An 18,089-nucleotide genomic window follows, 5' to 3' on the forward strand; every position below is an offset into this window, starting at 1 on the left:
GGAAGTTGGAACATATACTTTAGAAAATAGGATTTCTCTGAATTCATAAAGATGGTGTCATGGAAGACAACTCCCTATTTTTCTTTAGATAGAATGTATGTACACAGCAGAGAGCAGATTACAAGTAGAGTATTTTGACATTACGTGTAATCGAAACAAAAAAAAAAAAAATCGCAATTTTCTTATGACGGAAAGTCATTTGAAACCCGATTCCTGTAGTTTCCGGCGCGCTTAACTCAATATTGTGTAAGGATATATATAATATAAACACTTTAGGGCATAAATCAGATTTTTTTTTTTTTAATATTCAGGACTTATTCATAATATGTTTGTAGTAGCATCATTTTTTTTCCTTTATCGACTCCGCTACGTGCTAACAAAAAAAAAAAGCCATAATACATGGCTAGAAAATTAGACCACGGCTATAGCAAAACAAATAAAAAATGTATTGCACAATGTATATATAAAAAAAAGCTTCGGGCAAATATGACTTGACTTCATTCTGCACAATGGTATGTAATTAATATTCAGTCTTGAATTGAGTGACGGATGCAATGATGAACTCAGCTCTCTCGGGTGCTCTTTGTAAGCCTGCTTGGAGAAACATTTGCCACGTGACACATTTGCAGGTTCTCTCTCGCTCCACTCAGAGGCACTCCCTAGAATTAGCTTAGGTGGTGTGAGTCGACAAAAATCTCTCTAGGTGATTTAAAAAAAATAGCCATTCGCTGGAAAGTCATCAGAGGACATCTTCAAAGCGAGCGACTGATGTCCAAAGCACCTCCTTGCTTTGCTGTTTCAGTCCCTGGCGTTTTGTTCAAGGGTGGACGTCGCTGTCGCCTTGACTCTTTCTTTCTCTGTCCCCTCCAACTGAAGCTCTTTCAGCAGAGTCATTTAAGAGAAGTGCAGCAGAGGGACCTCTCGTCCCTTGTGGAGAATGGGAAGAAAAAGAAAAAGAAAGAAAGACAACTAGGCTGGTTCCTCGAGGAACATTTCAAAAGGTCATATCTTGTCATCCGTCATTTCCAGGAACTGGGCATAGACGTCTCTGGAACACTCCCCTTTCTGGTTGTAGAGGAACTTGTAGTAGCTGCCGTCAGCACAAATAGCTGCCGGACACAATGAAAGAAGGGCTGAGCAACTGTTCCAAAGTCAATCTTGAGAAACTGAGAAACTTGCAGCTTTGGAGAAGATTCATTCATTCCCCGTCAATTGTTTGTGACTAGCAAAGCGCGCTCACCTATGACAGCGTTGGGCTCTGTTCCGAAGGCACACAAACACGGCGAGCTTGACGGCAACTGGAACTTGGAAAAGCTCCACATGGAGCTGAAGTACTTGGGAAGAAAGCTGGCTGAGGCCAAGCTGGAGAGAGAGAGAGAGAATGACACACGAGGCAGTGTTTGAAAGGCGGGAAAGGTTTGAAGGTTGCACATGGACAAACCTGGATTGCCTATTTCTCTTGGCGTCTTCGGCCGCAAAGATGTGCACTGTGCCGTGGTCGCTGGATACACAAATGAGAGATGCGTCCTGGTTGAAATTGATGCTAGGAAAAGGAATATAGGCGAGAGGCATGACTTATCGAGGCAAATGAAGGAGAGGGCGCTCGTGCGAAGCTCACGTTTGTCTCACCAGTAAATGTTGGCCGCCTGGGAGCCTCGTCTCAGCTCTTGTATGAGCTGACCCGCCGACGTGTCAAAAATTCGGATAAGTGTCCCCTGTTGAGCAACGACGTGCATGGGGCTCACCTTTCAACTGGCAACCATCGGAAAAAGAAAGAACAACTTTCAGCCTACTTTCTCCGATGCCGTCGCTATTCTGGTGCCTTGTAAGTTGAGGGCGATGCAGCACAGCGCCCCCTCGTGGGCGGGGATGTCCACCGGCGGTTTCTCTGTGTTTGCCAGGTCCACTATCTGAACATGGCCTGAGTGAGTGCCAGGGAACGCCAGAAGGGAGTTGTTGCTGTTGGGGCACAGCACACACAGACCTGAAGAAAGAAAGAAAGAAAACAAGCGAGAGAATGACGGCAATTGTTATGGACGCCATTCAAATGCTCGATCGAAAATGGACAAATAGTTCCGGTTCCAAATAAGCAAGCCTGAACCGACCTTTGGGGTTGTAGCAGGTCTCAAACACGTGCAGCTGGTGAGGGTTATGGGTAAAGGTGAAGACTTTGATCATGGAGTCCAGGACCACCACAATTCTGAGCGCAAGACAGGTCACGTTTCCTTAAATGAGTGCTTGTTCATTTGGGACGGGGGGACGGACGGACGGACGGGGGGACGGACGGACGGGGCTACCTGTCACGTCGAAGCTTGACCGCTTTCACCTCTGTGGAGAACTCAATCTCAATGACGGTCTTCTTCTTCAGGTCATCCCAGATCATGACTAGAGGAAAATCAAGCGCACCTATAAGGACTGCAACGTTGTCAATAAATGGCTGCTCATCCACTATACCTTTATTGGTCGGGTACTTGGGTTTCTTTCCTCCGCCCACAAGAGCCAAATAGTTGCAGCGGAAAAGCATCTCCACGTGGCCGACCCCGCCCTCCAAGAACTCTAAAACACAAAATGCATTGACATCAAAATGAAGCGCTCGATGATTTGATGAAACTCAGATCGTTATTCATTTGCCTTTGGCTCAGACAACAGAGAAGAAGAATTATGTGCCCCCCCACACACACAACCAGACACACAAGCCTCTGTTCTCAGTTTGAAAAGAGGAAAACAACTCTGGAAAGGCTCAAGCTGCTGAGTAAATATATTTAGCCTATCCTGAGAGGAAGGTTACTCTTCTTTTATCCCCAAGAAAAACAATTTAAAAAAAAAAATGGATGTGGCAAGCCTGGTTGAAAATAACTTTTAAGCTAAAATTGTTAGTAGAATATAAAAACATTTAATGGATTTTTTGTGTGATCATACTCGACACGTTGAATGAAAAGCTGTTTCCAGTACAACTTGCATCGTACTCGCTTGACAACAGTTGGAAAGACGAAGGAATGAAATGTTTGCAGACATTTTCACCTTGTTTCTCCTTTTCCTTCAGAGGATCCGTGTTGTACACTCGAAATCCATTTTCCATCCCACAGGCAAAGCAACCTGCACAGGCACACATTTCAACATTATTGAAGCTTCACCACGTATTGAACACAACAAATAGTGTAAAACATTTACTTCCGAATGTTTTGACTTGCCGTTGTATTGATTTGGAATGATAATGAACGATAGAATTTTCAAATTTGATGATAATAATGTTAGAAATAATCGGTCCATAATGTGTTGCTGGTTGCATAGCACTCGTGTATGTGTTGATTCGTCCACATTGTATTGAAGTACCTCGACATATATTGAAAGTTTTTGATGTGGCACGGTTGTCGAACGTACTCACGAAAACAACGTAATCGGTGGCTAGCGGAGGCTAGCGGTGGCTAACAACAACAAAACGGTAGGTGGGCCTTCAAACTTCCGTAAGTGACAAGGGCAACTGTCGTGATATTCGAAAGTTCCGAGTGAAGAAAATCGGTTACCGTCATTTATATTAATAGTCGATTATTTTCAGGGGAGACAGTTTCGTTAGCGGTGTTAGCTTAGCATCAGCGGCGCTGTTCGTGTTCTTTTTGGTGAGAGGAAAAAAAACATGACAGCGTCACTTCTCACCGTGGTCCTGGTTGAAGCCAGCGTAAAGGAGTCCGTTCCCTTGCGGGTTAGACAGCAGTGAATTCATCGTTTTACGCGAGCAAGTGAATTGCAAAGAATGGCATCAGTAATCAAACAACTGCTGCTGCTGCTGGGATAGCTAGCTAGCTAGCTAGCTCGCTAGCGTCATCATCATTCCTCCCTCCAGAGTTGGTTGCCTGCATGGAGAAGGAAGGAAAGACGCTGGTTCCTGTTTAACCCAAACATGACTAATTCTCAATGTCGCTCGGTGTACATTTCCCTTACATTTTTGTCCTATTCTAACACGAGCAAGTTGTCAAAAAAGATTCCGGAGAATGAACAAAGTTAAATAAATTCCGACTGAAAGCACTTGAGAAGAAGAGTGTGTTAGCGAATAACGGTGCAATCAAAATACGAGTGAATCCGAAATGAGTCAAATATAAAAAATCATCTTTGTCCAAAGTTCAGATATTGCCCCTCTACAAGCCTTTTTTTCTGCAGTTCTAATTGAGCTTTAGTATATGCCCCTGATTTTGCCCTGCATAGCTTACTCCTGAGTTGCATGATCCAACAATAGTTTTCAGAAACCTGAATTTCAAGAAGAACAAAGTTGCCTGAAATGTTCTTTAGGGGTGCACCTTGTCATGGCCGGCCAGCCAGCGAGGTAGCCCAGGATCTCCATGCTGAGCGGTTACCAGCTTTCCTCCACTTGCAGAGTTTGAGCATGCCTGCTTTGACATTTACTTTCCGTGGTCAGTCAAATGTTCACAGAAATATTGGGACATTTTTTGCAGATGCACCAGTGCAAATGAGGTGTTCATTCATGTTCAGGTCAATAACCAATAAAAGCTGAATTTCCTGAAGAAAAGCAAATTTATTCCCAAAGAAGTGAATGTTTTATCTTTTGCACATACTAACTAACCTTACAGCAAACATTTCTGTAAAAATACAGTTACATTGAAGCAATTTACAGTCCCCATGACAAGCAGAGAAAGAAGCACGAGGTGACCCCTTTCCCGTTCCTTCCTTTTTTGTATTAACAAATATTCTATTTGTCGCAACTACGCGTGGACGAGCCTGCGATGTCTTTTCAAGCCGTGTAAACTGGAAAAGGCTTTGTTACAGTTAGCGCAAACATACGGTCTCTCTCCGGTATGAGTTCTCATGTGCAGCGTGAGAAAGCAAGATTGGACAAAGCCCTTTTCGCAGATGCTACACTTAAAGGGCCTTTCGCCCGTATGGTAGCGGCGGTGGATTTTAAGCTCGGCCGAGGAACGGAAGGACTTGTCGCAGTCGTCGCACTTGAAAGGCCTTTCGCCCGTGTGGATCAAGGTGTGCCTGACGAGCGCGTCTTTCCCGAAGAAACCCTTGCCGCAATGCTCGCACGGGAAGCGCATGCCCTTGTGGTGGAAGTTGTCGTGCTTCAGGAGGCATCTCCTGGAGGTGAAGCTCTTCCCGCACTGAGCGCACGCAAAGGTGGGTATAGCCTTATCGCTGAGGATGTCGCCCGACTGGTGCACGCGCTCCACGTGCCTGGTCAGAGTGACGCTGTGGCGGAATTTCTTGCCGCACTCCCAGCAAAGGAAGGGGTACGCCTTGGTGTGCTTTTTCTGGTGCTCCACCAGGTCCGAGTACGAGCGGAACCTTTTGGTGCAGTGGGGGCACTGGAAGGGCTGGTAGCCGGTGTGCTTCCACTCGTGCCGGATGAAACGCTTCAGACTGGCAAAGGTGGTCTGGCAGTGGGCGCAGGTGAAAGGCTCGGCGGGGTTGTGGACGTCGATGTAGTGCTTGTGCAGCGCCTTGAACACGGGGAAGTTGTCCTCGCACTGGTTGCACTGGAAGGGCGTGTGCGATTCTTTGTGCATGGCCAAGGCTTCGGAATCGCGCACCAGTTTCATGCAAACCTCGCAGTAGAGCGGGTTGTGCGTTTGCTTGTGGGAATCCAAGGTGGACTTGTACTTGAAGGCCTTGTCGCACTCGTTGCAGCGGAAGCAATGGCGCACGTCTTCGGGTTGGTCCGGGTCCACCTGTTGCTCGTTGTAACAGATGTTCCGCAGGTGAAAGCGAAACGTCTGCTTGCACTTGAACTCCACGCTGCAGTGGGGGCAATAGTACGGGCCGTCCAGGAGATTCTTGGCGTCCTCCGGGCTTTTCTGTGCCAATTCTTTGGAGGAGGGCCTCTTTCCGTCAGCGAGCGTGTAATCGGGGTCGTCCGCCGTGTCATCCGCGGGCAGCGTTTCGTCGCCGAGCTCGCAAATGACAATGGCCGACTTGCTGTCCTCTTCTTCGGCGTTTTCTTTCTGGGCTTCTGCCTCGGTCATGCCGCTTTGGCATTTGTGTTGCTGCAAGAAGCGGAAGTGCTTGAAGTTTCTCTGACACACTGCGCAAGAGTACATCAACTCTCCAGCGTGTTGGTTCATGTGGCGCTCCAGGAATTTGGCATGGCTCAGCACCTTGCCGCACACGCTGCACGTTCTGCCGTCCAGGCCGTCGTCGTCGCCTTTGGCAAGCGGGTCGGAATACTTTTTGGAACTACTGTTGCTGCCGCTGGTGGCCGGTGTCCTCCCGGATTTGCGCCACTGCGACAGGAGCCGTTTCATCTTGAGTCCGCGATTCTTTCGCACCGGTCTTTTGAGCAGATCAAAGTCCGGATCCCGCATGCCCGCGGGCACTTGAAAATCTTCGTCATCCAGACGCTTCTTTTTTCTCCCGCGTCTGCTGGCCGGTGCCTTTGCTAAGCTGTCCAGCACCGTCACCTTGCCATCCTCACCTATGATAAGAGTTTCAGATAGGTTGTGGTGGTGGTCCATTCCACCATCGTTCGCACGTGTACCTTCGTGAGACACCTCGGTACCAACATCTGGCTTCTCTTCCTGACCAATTCCCAACCACTCTTTTTGCACATTTTCCTCTGCAAATGGCATTTTGTTGCCAGCTTCGACCTCCATCTCTGTGCAGTCTGTGTAAACCACGCTACTCTCTGGATCCATTCCGGCTTGCTCATGGAGGATTGCGTCTCTTTCCGCAGGAGGAAGACAGAGAGTGGACAAGATGCCACTGTCAACCTCACAAGATTCTAGAAAGAAGGAAATATCATATTTACGCCTACCATCCACGTTGGTTGCATGAATTCAATATTTGAAGGAATATATTTCATACATTGGAGGTAAAAATAATGATGCATGTCCGCTTACCAACATCCTCCAACTGGCTGAGGTCCTTGTGTGTGTCCAACACTGTTTTGAGCCCCTGCGACTCAGCAAAAGACTCCATGCACTCTTTCAGAACTGAAGATGAGTCACTTAACAAAGACGCGATCTGACAAAGAAATACAAAATGAAACGGTAACTTTGGTGTTTAAAAGCCAACGGCGGCAAGATGCAGCCCTGATTTGCGTATTCTGGATCACAGCAGGATTTCAAAATCCGTGTTTTTTTTTTGTTTTTGTTTTGCATGTCAATAAGGGAATAAAATTTCAAATTTCCATTAAAAGATCTGGGCAAAGGCAAAATTTAGAAGTCCATTTGTGACTCACCTGTTGAAGAGACTGACTCGGAATAAGCTTTTCCAGCCTGGACAGAAAGAGCCACATCAACGTCTGGATTGCTTTGTCGTATGTGGGACCAAAGTCTTCAGGAAAAACATCCTGCATGGAGAAAATTCACAATGGCTTCGCAAACAACTCATTTGAAATACGCTGCCGTTCAGTATCAACAAGATTATGTCGAAGAAATTAATGTCGCGATAGCAGGGCGTTGGCAAATTCATTCCAAGATGAAAATACCTCTTGGCGCCGTCAAAGTGAAAAACAAACTTACTTGAAAAAAGTTGTTTCTTTCTTCTGCATTCCTCAGCAAATTCCGGACGAGGCTCATAAAATGAGAGTCAGAAATGTCTGGAGTTGCATTACTGGTCTGCAAAACAAAAGCAGTCAAAGTAGACAAAGGTCAGAGGGAATGGGATTGCAAAATCTATCCGGTGACATCATTAATGAGGTTGCGCATGTTAAATTAGCATTATGCTAAATTGTCATCTGAAAGAAATGGACCCCGCTTCAAAATGCTTGACCACACTACTCACCTCCACTTTCCACAGTGATTGAAGGTTTTGCATACGATCAAGATGTGGCTGAATGGTCTGGATGTTGGCCGTCTCCTCGGAGCGGCACAGCTCCAGGATGAGCTGCAGTCATGAAAAGAATGTTATGACACTGCACTTCTATCATCTAGAATTAAATATTATTCTAGTATTTCATTATTTTGATGATACTCGGGTGAAAAGTTTGAGGAACATTGCAGTACAACTAGCACTTCCTCAACAAATTGATGCATGACAGAGATAACGGTTCAGGTCTTTTTGTACCCGTGCTCTCAGGCCCAAGATGAGTTCCGCACGTTGCCTGGTCGAAAGGAGCTGAGGAACAATGTCGGTAACCATAAACACAAACTCCTCGAGCAGTCCATAATCCGATACAGTCTTCTGCTCTATGGTTTGCCAGATGGCTGCAGAGACCAGACGGACCGGAGGAACCAGGAAGCGCAGAGTGGGGAAGGGGAGAGATGGACCTGGGTGTGAAGACAAATCATATACTTTGGTTTTTTCCTCATCACAAGGACACTGACATATTTGAGAATCATATCTATGTATCGATCGTTATGAAACAGAAAAACTCACGCCCATTATTATTTTTTAACATATGCACTGTAAGCAAACCAGAATAGATGCCTACAATAATAGAATGTAATTAAATCTTTCAGCTCACTTGACGCAGCTATTTCTTACTGGAGAATAATTACAAATCAAGCGTGATTAAATCAAACACGACGAGACCATTTCTGTCGAAATACTCGTTGAATTACATGTGTACGATAAATAGAATACATTTGATGAAGTACGAACGACTTCACCAGCCAAAGTCAAGCGCTTAGCTTAGCTTGTGACAGCTAAGGCAGCGGAAAAAAAATAACCGAAGATTTAACTAATTCGCACGTACTTTGAAGCAAATTCTAGACAAAGTTAATAACAGGCAAGTTAAGTAACATAAATAAAAGTGCTTCCCCGCGGTAAAAAACGAATAATTTGAGCAGAAAAGCGGTGTCCGACACGAGTTAGCAATGCTATTCCCGCGCGCCCACTGCGTTGCGGCCTAGCTCAACTAATCCGCCCAGTTTTGACTCACCGGGTTGTTCGGAAGAACCTTCATCCATCCTAATACATTCACATTACACCGCAGTGGGGTGAATGTACATGCGCGAGTCAACACTCCAACACCAAGATATTTTTCAACACCAAATATCTCAAAACACCACAGGAAATGGAGCTTTGTGCGTCAACGGTTGCTTTTGCGTTCCGTTCGGAATAACATTCCGGCGGACTACACTTTGAATTAATTAGTTCCGTTTCCTCTACGCGTCGTCGGATATGTTTTGACAATTACGTTTCAATATCGTTTGTAAACATAGGATTAAAATAGAACAATAATATTAAAATAAATAAATAGACCGTAAGTATATCAAAATGTATCCCGGGTGAGGATAATTCTGATGGGGCAAAATTGTTCATAGAATTTTCCTGTTAGTGGTGAGACTATACGTGCCTTTGCTAAAAATAAAAAAGGGAGTAGTGTTCAAGGGTACAAGATAAAACTCCCTGAGACAATATTTATTCAAGAGTTTATTTGTTTGATTAGCAGGGCAGTATCGTCAAGCTTCATGTTAGACATTGTGTGTGTGTGTTTTTTTTTAACTACATTTGTGTCTCACAATCCAAACTAAACTACAGTACACAGGTTCGTTAGTTCTTACGGTCATGACTCAGAACAGAAGAAATTTTGACCGTCGCTACAAATGGACATTGAGCTACGTTTAAATTTGAATCAAGGAGAACCAGGATTAGGACTGAGTCCTAAATTGAAAATGCATGCACAAGCTTCTTGTGTCTATTCAGTGTGTGGCGCCTTGAGAAAGCCTTGATGCAGATGTCGCACACAAACGGCTTCTGGCCCGAATGTAGCCGAGCATGTGCATTCCGTAGACCGACGGAGATAAAGCCCTTGCCGCAGGTATCACATTTGAACGGCCGTTCGGTGGAGTGGTGCGTGAGGAAGTGTTTCTTCTGTTCGGTAGCCGTCAGGAAAGTCTTGTTGCAACCATTTGCGTTGCATTGCAAAGGTCTCTCTCCTGTATGGAGCAACTTATGTCTGGCGATGGATGACACGGAAATGGACTTGCCGCAGTACGGGCAAAGGCAGCGGCGGGTGCATTGGTCGATGTGTTTGCGCTTGTTGTGCTGCAGGAGAGCTCCTTTCTCTTTAAAATACGTCTGACACTCGGCACAGAAGTGTTTCTTCTTGTCTTTCTCCTCGCTATGGACAAAACGGTGGTGCCGTAGCAGGTTGGTCCTCTGCGAGAAGGTTTTCCCGCAGTCTCCGCAGAGGTAGGGTTTCTCCTTGGTGTGAACCCTCTGGTGCGAAACCAAATCGCAATCGTTTCGAAATCCCATGGCGCAAATACTGCACTTGAGCGGCAGGTGACCGGCGTGCCTCCATTCGTGTCGGATCATGTACTCCAGCCGTGAGAAGGTTTGCGAGCAGTGGATGCACTGGAAGGGTCTGCCAACCTTGTGGAAATGTTGATAATGTTTGCGCAGCGGCTTGAAAAGAACGAAGGTCTTCTCGCAGCGAGTGCACTGGAACTCGGTGTGGGAGGCCTTGTGCCTTTCTAATGTCGCTGCATCTTTGAGGACTTTCCTGCACACGGCGCAGTAGAGTTGGTTATGAGTCCGCTTATGGGCTTCCAGCGAGAGGCTGAACTCAAAGGCCTTCTCGCAGTGGTCGCATTTATAAAGCTCCTGGCCGGGCTCGGGATCTTCTCGCTGCTGAGCGTGATCGTAGCATCGTTTGACTATGTGCGTCTTCAGGGATGAGAGAAGCTTGAATTTGCTGTTGCAATGCGGGCAGGTATACTGTCCGTCCGGAAAGTGGCTTCTCACGTGAGTTCTCAGTTTGGTGCTCACTCGCTCATTGCAGATGAAGCACTTGACTTGGGACTTTGACGTGGGACTTTTGACTTGACCGGACTTTTTTGGTGGGACCCTCTTTTTGCTGGCCCGACGTTTTCTCGATGCTTTTTCCTGATTTGTCACGGGAGTGGCCTCATTTAACAACTGCGAAGATGAATCGACATCCAAGACCTCCTCCCCCGAGTTGTCGAACCATGAACTCGGACTACTCAGAGAGTTCTCATTTGAATAGAAAGACCAGGAAGATTCTTCACTTCCAACGTCCTTACTGTCAGAGCAATGGGGAGATGCTTCCATTGGACTGGAAACGCGTGTGTTAACCGGCATATCCTCTTCCGTTCTATTCCCTGTGGTTGCTTCTTTGCATGGAGAAGATGAAGGGGTCTCCTGCGAGGAATGACCTTTTACTGCAGCACACTTGAGAGCAGACATGATGTAGGTGCTGTCCGAGAAAATATCTGTAAAAAGTTTTTGCAAAGTCGTGGTCATAATTGATAAAAACTACAAATTAAAAGAAAATTAAAAATCACTTGCCATGAGGTTCAAGTAGGCTGTGGCCCTTGTGATACTGAAGCAGATTTGTGAGGGCATCACAGCTCCGCATTGTTTTCAAAGAGTCGCCCAGAACAGAGGACACCTCACTACATGTGGAAGCAACCTGCATGGAAAAAGACGTGTGCTTGTGAATACAAAAATGGCTTTGTCATATATTCATGTTTGTACCTGTTGGAAAGTTTGCTCAGAAAGAAATTTCTCAAGTCTGCACAGAAAGACCTCCACCAGGGACTTAAGAGCCTTGTCATATGATGGGCCAAACTCCTTGGGAAAAACCTCCTAAAAGAAAAACAAAAGATGTTCAATTGGATTGGCATTTCACATCAGAACGTTCTGTTCTGAAAATATCCCAATATTCTTCATTGGGAACAATGAGCACTTACTGTAAAAAAGTGTTCCTTCTCAGCAGGATCATTCAGCAAGTGTTTCACAAAATCCACAAAAGTTGAGCACGGGTTGTCACTTTCAGCAAAGCTCTGCAAAACATTGCGAAATCTCATCAGCAGCAGATAGATAACATTCGATAAAGTCACAACTTGTCTTCAAAGGACCGGACCTTTTCGTTATATACCTTCATTCGATCCAGGTGCTGCTCTACATCATTGAAATGAGTCTTGCCTTCCAAATGGCATAACTCTAGGATCATCTAAAACAAAAAAAAAGGAATTACAATTAATATAGCAATTGTATTGACAGTTTGGAGTGAGTGACCAACTAACTTGTGCTCTGAGGCCCAGGATGAGTTGGGTCCGCTGACAGTCGGTGATCACCTCTGGCACGACGTCTGTAACCATGCAAACAAAATCCTCCACCATCTCATAATCGCTCACAACTCGTTGATCGATGATCTGCCAGATTGCCGCAGAGACGAGTTTCACCGGGGACACCAGTAGGCGCAAAGCAGACAACGGAAGTTGGACACCTACATGAAATATGAAGAGGTCAATGAAACGTTCCTAAATGTTACCAAAATAACTTGCGCGCACGGAAATTTTTGGATTGAATGCACCTACCTGTGTCCATTTCTATTTCCCTTCGAGTTCAAACTCGAAATGCGCCCACTTTATCAAACTACTTTCGGCGGGGACTCGAGTGTCGGGTGACGTTCGAGTTTTCCGGTCCGACGGTATTTTGTGTCCGATATGGTTGTCACAGTATAAAGAGTCCGCTTCTTCCAAAACCACTTGCAAAGATTTGACGGAAATAAAATCGTTTTTAAATGAGTTACTTTTATGCGTGTTGACTTAATGATCAGAACTAGTGTTGTATGCGTGATTGTCTTTTTCCGCAAGTGATTCGTTCTTTTTTTTTGTTCGTATGACTTCAACCAGTAGGTGTCGGTAATGCGCATTGAAGCTGGTGCCACCTCGCCGTTAAACAAAACGAAGAAGAAAATGACGTCAGGACGTCTTTTCATCCAGTTCTAAACCAACATTTCGTGTTTGCATTATGTCAGTGATGATTTTGACGTAGTGGGAAAACAAAATGACAAACTGCATGTGCAAATTTCAAAGTCCCATTTGACCCCATGCAGTTGTGATAGTAAGCACCACAAGACAAGCGATTGGATCACCTTTATTTGTGGTGGCATTGGCAACATGTTGAAAAAGCTGCATTTTTAATTGCCCGCGTGAACACCTAGAAAACAAAGGCAACTACAGCCGTATCTGTAGAGCATTAGTGTGATCTAAAAGTTACAATTATACACAAGAGTGGGACAATTGTGACTTGTTCATTACAAAGATGCTGAACATCTGCACCCACCAGAATTATACAAACCCTGCATTACTGTAATGTTTCCCAAACAGTTTAATGATCACTCACAAATCAGTATAATGAATATGATGGTTGGAGAAAGCCACTTAAATATACTGTATTTGTTTAAAAAACATGACTGTTTGCTGCTAAAACTGATTACAATTAGATTTTTTTTTTTCACCAAGTTTGATGGATTCAATGTCTTTCTCTCAAAATCCAAGTGACAGAAAAGCAATGTGCATTTATTTCCAACACATCCCACCTCCAAAAGTGAATATCCCACCATAACTGCTTCGGTATTGTACAAGGCCAAATGAAATTGCAAATGCAACAAAACCTCAAACATATCTTCGGATAAGTTTTTTTTTTTTTTGGACATAGAAAATGTTTCTCACTTTGTTGCCTTTCCTTTATACAAAGTAATAAAAAAAACTTCATGCAAGATGCGTCAAACAGAGAGCCAATAAGCTTGGAACAAGCTTCTGCAGATGCTGGGTCAGTAGACAATGCTGGCAGCTGCTCCTACTTGCTCTGTCTCAGGCATCTTACTCTATCTAGCCTAGAGGGAGTTGAAAAGGAGGGAGGGAGTGGTTGGTTGATTGATTGATGGGAAGAGGGGAGGTCCCAGGTATCCACTGCATCATCTCCTCCTCCTGGCCCGTCCGTCCCCCTCTTTCAGTCTTTTGGGCACTTAAGCAGGCAAACTAAGCTTCTTCCCTTTGAGAACTACAATGAGAGAAATTGTGACATTCACTTGCAAAACATTTTTCTTAAAATAAAAAAATTAAAAAAAATCATCTACTACATGATGTGCTCGGTGCATCATATCCACGGACAGATATGGAAAGGCAGCAGGACTTACCTTTCGTTACATACAAGTAGAAGAAGTCACAATAGAGGATGGTTTGCACCACCCCTGCAACAATGGCGATCATGTCGAAGAATCCCTCAAAGTAGAACCTCCATATCCAGTTGATGAGGTACAGGGCTCTGTAGAGCCCCAAGAAGAACAAGTAGTGGGTGGTGATGGTCTCCGCCTCGCCCGTTTTGCTGATCAAGAAGAGCTGCGGCAGGATGGCCACTGATTCCAAGTAGATGGAGAAAGTCCACAGGATCTGGATGTTGGTGACATGAGAAGAATAGAGATATATTGGAGGTTAGCTCCATCGTCTACGTTTCTGCCACAGTGTCAACAAATAGTGAGCCTGACCTCCAGCGGGGAGAAGTCGTGATTAACGAGAAATGCGAGGCCACCGACAGGAACGACGAGAAACTCCACTCGGAATGTATCGTGGTTTCCGTCGTACGTCGCTTTGAACTTCATGTAGATCAGGTAGACGGTGGCATACGCACATCCGATATAGATGACCTGAAAGACAAACGGGCAGAAGTTGCTCCATGCACATCGAGTCGAGAAAGTCAAATATGATGTTGCACGTCTGCAGGGCCTCACTTTCATGGTTGTGTTGTAGAGAGAGATGAAGGATGTGAGCAAGTCCAAGTAGCGAGTGGTGAAGACCAAGGCAAAAAGGATCTGACTCTTGCCGGAAATTCCTGCGAGGAGACAAAAACAAGCCGTTTCATCAACATCTGTTAAGACTGAAGGGTGCCACGTCAGTCAGAGACCACACCACCAAAACCAAGTCACCTTTCTCGCCCAAATAAAATGAAGCTAAATTGGGAAAAGCACAAGTAATCCTTCTGAGATCAACTGGACTTTGATCCCGAGAACCTAAAGTTAGGCTAGGCACTAACAAAGCTGCATAGCAAGCATCTATTAACCAAACCACGATGCTCCTTGTAGGTTCCTTGCCTACCAAATGAAGCTATCATTAACTTAGCCGCAATTGCGGCTACAACCATTTATTAATATACGACATGACACACCTGTGATAAGCGACATTAGCAGGCTAGCTACAACTAACTGACAATACGATGGAACTTCACGTCATCAACATATCGACACTATATCAAGTGCGAGTGCTAAAGGTTGCCCGACTTACCGGCACAAGAACGGGTTTTCCATATTTTTAGTAGCAAGATGATGATGGCTGCTAGGTGGGACAGATCGCCGGTTAGCCTGAAGATATTCATGTTTCAGAAGACGTGAAAGGACTAAATACAGCGCAGTGATCCAAAAAGAGGCTCAGAGGACCTCAAATGCGTGGCCTTATCGCTTTGGGGTGAAAATAACAGGATAAAGTGACTGTAGCTCGCTAAGATTGGGGGAAAATGGCGAGTGATGCGCGACGTGGCTCGGAGGCGTGACGAAAACTATAATAGCCAATAGGAAATCAGATCCGCTTCTGGTTTCGACCAATAAAAAGAGCACTTTATACTGTTGTCATAATATATGCTCACTCACGTTGCGTTTATGCGGGAAAAACAACACTCGGAATTTTTTTATTCGGCGCTCACACATAGTCAAGCAAAACGTAATTTCTCGAACGTGCAACAATTTGCGTCTGTCAATACCGCTGCGATTAAAATAAAGAGCATACTGGAGAAAGAAAAAAGCCAAATATGGCATCTTTCAGTTGGAAAATGTAATCATATTCTTTATTTAGGAACTCACTGCATTAGAATACAAATATTGCTTGTGTCAGGATTCACGAAGCAATACTCAGACATGTCTAAACCGTTGGCATCGAAAGCGTAAGGTGAAACTACGCAAAAAGAGTAGATCGAGTAACAGCTTATCAGTGGAATCCTCTTCCACTCCTCCATGGTGGATGTTTATTTCCAGCTTAATTTCAATCGGTACTGAAATTGACTGCACAACACTGATTTCAATATATGTGCTTTTCAGAACAGGTTTTGTTAAAAAAAATAAAATGGGTCTTTGAGGGAACCTTAATCTACCACTATCGTCTATACAAGTATAAAAATGGATGGATCAGTCATTGAAATCACGCAAATGAATGTGCGTTGAGATTTGATTTTTCACATTGACGTGGAAAGGTCAACAATTTACTTTCTACTTCCCACATAAAAACATAACAGTACAATACAGCGATGCGTACCATCCCTACACAGCTCAAGCTAAGGGAAAAAAAGTCACCCTTTCTTACAACTGATGAGGTATCACTGTCTCAAAAGATTTTTTTGTCTTTTTTCACATCAATTTGACTTGAAAGCCTTTTGGCAAAATAGGTGCACCCTCACACCTAGCTCCGTTCTTCATTGAACAAACTCTTCCGTCACGTTCGACGCCTTCAAAACAAAAACTGCATCGTCGAGAACATAGTATTTGTTGTACATGTCCCCTTCACAGAGATACGGCAATCGGGTCACAGTCTCTACCTCGAATCCTGACTTTCGGAAGACGTCATGCGACAGACTGGTTACTTGCTCCTCCCACGTCTTCCCTTGTACGACGAGGTGTTCTTGGGGACGCTGCCATCTCCCACCTATCAAGAAATCACACAGAATTGGTGACCAAAAAATCCTTTCACATGGAATTCCATAAGCCACCATTCAGAAGAAGGTGAAAAAATTCCATTCCCTAAAAAGACAAACCGATTCGGACTGGTGTGAACTGACCAACTTCTATGTAAGGCTGGAAGGGGAGAACAGCAGCCAGAACGAGGCGTCCGGTGTGGGGAACGAGCGATCGCCTGATGTCCCGCAGGAGATGTAGAGGATCCTCGCAGCGGTCCAACAGGTTGAGACAACTGATGACATCGTACTGAAGGCCGCTCCGCTGCCACTCGTCGATACCCATCAACCTGTGGATGAAAGGACAAATACAAATAAGAAGATTCCCTAAACGTATTTTGATGCCGATTTAAAAAAAAAAAAAACTTTTCCACCAATAATGGAGGGGTGTAGAGTGAATGGGTGGAGGACTATTTAGTGTCCAAATCCTTACATGAAATTCCTCCTTTGCAAATGCCATTTCATCGGCGGCGAGACCTCGGTAACATAAATTTCCCTGAAATGGCCTCTCATAATTTCCGTGACAGCACCATCACCAGCTCCGAGGTCCAGAAGTTTGTCCGCCTTCCAATCCGGGCCGATCTTTAGGAGTTTCTCAAATTGCTCCACGGAAAACACAAACATCGATCCGCGCCCCAGAAACCTAAGCAGGAGAGTCCACGGGGTAAAAAAACAAAAAGTGGATTCCGTATGAAAATGGAGACAGCTGGGTTGGACTCACCCATTGATGGAGGTGCGTGAAACCATAGGGGTAAGGACACTTGATACAAAGGAGTGATAGAGTTGTGTGAACAACCAGTTTGACTTCTCAATGCTTTGCTTGAGGAACGCCTTGGTGCCTGAATCGAGATGACTCTGGACCAACAGAGGTCGTAGAGACTCCCCAAGCAGATCGGGGCAGAATGTGTACCACTGCAACAAAAGAAAACAGAACATTTAGCTTTGCAGCAAAATGAATGACAGAACTACTCATCCTACCTCCTGTGTCTCCATCGATGTTCCTTCCCCTTCGTTCATCATGTTCACCAAAAGTGAGCGTGCCAGCGAACCTCTCGCGTACTTAGCCGTCATCCTGAGGGAGTGCAGAAAGACGACGTAACCCAGCACCCACGCCACAAAAATCAATGTCCTCAGCTGTAGATGACACATAATGGACAACAACTCTGTGAGCAAGACGACGGTTGAGCCATAGACGAAGTCGGGAAGAAGTCAACTCACTGGACCGGGGAGACCAGCGAGATGTTAACATTGAAGACACAAGAAGAGAAACGCGTCAAGGGGCAGTAATCGATCGTAAATCAATACGCCAGGATCATTCGCGTCCAGAACAAGAAAGCAAACAAACTCGAGGGTGGGGTGGATTTAAAAAACGCCGGGAAGTGTTCATCCGTCAGCAAACCCACGTAAGCCTCTGCTGTGCCCTGCCCAGAAGGAAAACAAATATTTCCACTTCCGGTGCAACCACTAAACATGTCCGGGTTGGATGGCAACTATCCGGCTATATTAACAACAATACAATAAAATAATAATACAAAACAATTACACACGAACATTACAGAAAACTTCAATACTCAGTTGATTGTTAAATCAAGATGTAAATACTAATAAAATACAATCATAAAATAACACACAAATGTGGCAAAAGTACTCATTGCTGAGTGCTC

General features: G+C 44.9%; 5 protein-coding genes across 10 annotated transcripts in view; all 5 read right to left on the bottom strand.

The window, feature by feature from the left end:
- The window catches only part of wdr45b (WD repeat domain 45B), a 4,406-nt gene extending 192 nt beyond the window's left edge, over nucleotides 1-4,214 (bottom strand). Inside the window, exons 1-11 of one of the 3 annotated variants that reach the window (XM_061264120.1) lie at nucleotides 3,940-4,214; nucleotides 3,655-3,851; nucleotides 3,022-3,096; nucleotides 2,455-2,556; nucleotides 2,298-2,385; nucleotides 2,106-2,200; nucleotides 1,794-1,984; nucleotides 1,630-1,715; nucleotides 1,442-1,543; nucleotides 1,241-1,362; nucleotides 1-1,109 (exon numbers count right to left, since the gene is read on the bottom strand). The exon at nucleotides 1-1,109 is cut by the window's left edge and continues 192 nt beyond it. In XM_061264120.1, coding sequence (XP_061120104.1) covers nucleotides 1,003-1,109; nucleotides 1,241-1,362; nucleotides 1,442-1,543; nucleotides 1,630-1,715; nucleotides 1,794-1,984; nucleotides 2,106-2,200; nucleotides 2,298-2,385; nucleotides 2,455-2,556; nucleotides 3,022-3,096; nucleotides 3,655-3,721 — 1,035 coding nt within the window. In that variant the 5' untranslated portion in view covers nucleotides 3,722-3,851; nucleotides 3,940-4,214 and the 3' untranslated portion in view covers nucleotides 1-1,002. Of the gene's footprint in view, nucleotides 1,110-1,240; nucleotides 1,363-1,441; nucleotides 1,544-1,629; nucleotides 1,716-1,793; nucleotides 1,985-2,105; nucleotides 2,201-2,297; nucleotides 2,386-2,454; nucleotides 2,557-3,021; nucleotides 3,097-3,385; nucleotides 3,576-3,654 lie in introns of those variants that run through there. The other 2 variants (XM_061264119.1, XM_061264121.1) reach the window with 2 other exon arrangements.
- Nucleotides 4,215-4,508: 294 nt separating this feature from the next.
- On the bottom strand, nucleotides 4,509-9,036 carry LOC133142683 (zinc finger protein 37-like). 2 transcript variants are annotated; one of them, XM_061264118.1, is made up of 8 exons: nucleotides 8,834-9,036; nucleotides 8,017-8,219; nucleotides 7,735-7,836; nucleotides 7,473-7,568; nucleotides 7,190-7,300; nucleotides 6,849-6,972; nucleotides 6,488-6,730; nucleotides 4,509-6,424 (listed from the first exon to the last, which is right to left on the bottom strand). In XM_061264118.1, exons 1-8 carry the CDS (start codon nucleotides 8,859-8,861, stop codon nucleotides 4,716-4,718), a joined length of 2,616 nt encoding a protein of 871 aa, XP_061120102.1. In that variant the 5' UTR covers nucleotides 8,862-9,036; the 3' UTR covers nucleotides 4,509-4,715. The 2 variants fall into 2 exon arrangements, with proteins under 2 accessions (XP_061120102.1, XP_061120101.1); XM_061264117.1 differs by having other exon boundaries at nucleotides 4,509-6,730.
- Nucleotides 9,037-9,314: 278 nt separating this feature from the next.
- LOC133142633 (zinc finger protein 271-like) lies at nucleotides 9,315-12,397 on the bottom strand. 2 transcript variants are annotated; one of them, XM_061264009.1, is made up of 7 exons: nucleotides 12,243-12,397; nucleotides 11,949-12,151; nucleotides 11,801-11,875; nucleotides 11,613-11,705; nucleotides 11,398-11,508; nucleotides 11,209-11,332; nucleotides 9,315-11,132 (listed from the first exon to the last, which is right to left on the bottom strand). In XM_061264009.1, exons 1-7 carry the CDS (start codon nucleotides 12,250-12,252, stop codon nucleotides 9,559-9,561), a joined length of 2,190 nt encoding a protein of 729 aa, XP_061119993.1. In that variant the 5' UTR covers nucleotides 12,253-12,397; the 3' UTR covers nucleotides 9,315-9,558. The 2 variants fall into 2 exon arrangements, with proteins under 2 accessions (XP_061119993.1, XP_061119992.1); XM_061264008.1 differs by having other exon boundaries at nucleotides 11,786-11,875.
- Nucleotides 12,398-12,788: 391 nt separating this feature from the next.
- LOC133142636 (ER lumen protein-retaining receptor 2) lies at nucleotides 12,789-15,266 on the bottom strand. Its single transcript, XM_061264012.1, has 5 exons — nucleotides 14,991-15,266; nucleotides 14,441-14,541; nucleotides 14,198-14,356; nucleotides 13,850-14,102; nucleotides 12,789-13,713 (listed from the first exon to the last, which is right to left on the bottom strand). The coding sequence occupies exons 1-5, from the start codon at nucleotides 15,079-15,081 to the stop codon at nucleotides 13,679-13,681; spliced, it is 639 nt and encodes a 212-aa protein (XP_061119996.1). The 5' UTR covers nucleotides 15,082-15,266; the 3' UTR covers nucleotides 12,789-13,678.
- A 252-nt stretch (nucleotides 15,267-15,518) lies between these two features.
- mettl9 (methyltransferase 9, His-X-His N1-histidine) lies at nucleotides 15,519-17,875 on the bottom strand. Of its 2 annotated transcripts, XM_061264011.1 has the most exons (6): nucleotides 17,644-17,875; nucleotides 17,404-17,559; nucleotides 17,147-17,337; nucleotides 16,859-17,068; nucleotides 16,531-16,715; nucleotides 15,519-16,397 (listed from the first exon to the last, which is right to left on the bottom strand). In XM_061264011.1, exons 2-6 carry the CDS (start codon nucleotides 17,494-17,496, stop codon nucleotides 16,168-16,170), a joined length of 909 nt encoding a protein of 302 aa, XP_061119995.1. In that variant the 5' UTR covers nucleotides 17,497-17,559; nucleotides 17,644-17,875; the 3' UTR covers nucleotides 15,519-16,167. The 2 variants fall into 2 exon arrangements, with proteins under 2 accessions (XP_061119995.1, XP_061119994.1); XM_061264010.1 differs by having other exon boundaries at nucleotides 17,404-17,875.
- Nucleotides 17,876-18,089: the final 214 nt, after the last annotated feature.

The sequence above is a fragment of the Syngnathus typhle genome, linkage group LG18 (genome assembly GCF_033458585.1).
Source record: "Syngnathus typhle isolate RoL2023-S1 ecotype Sweden linkage group LG18, RoL_Styp_1.0, whole genome shotgun sequence".
Lineage (NCBI taxonomy): Eukaryota > Metazoa > Chordata > Actinopteri > Syngnathiformes > Syngnathidae > Syngnathus > Syngnathus typhle.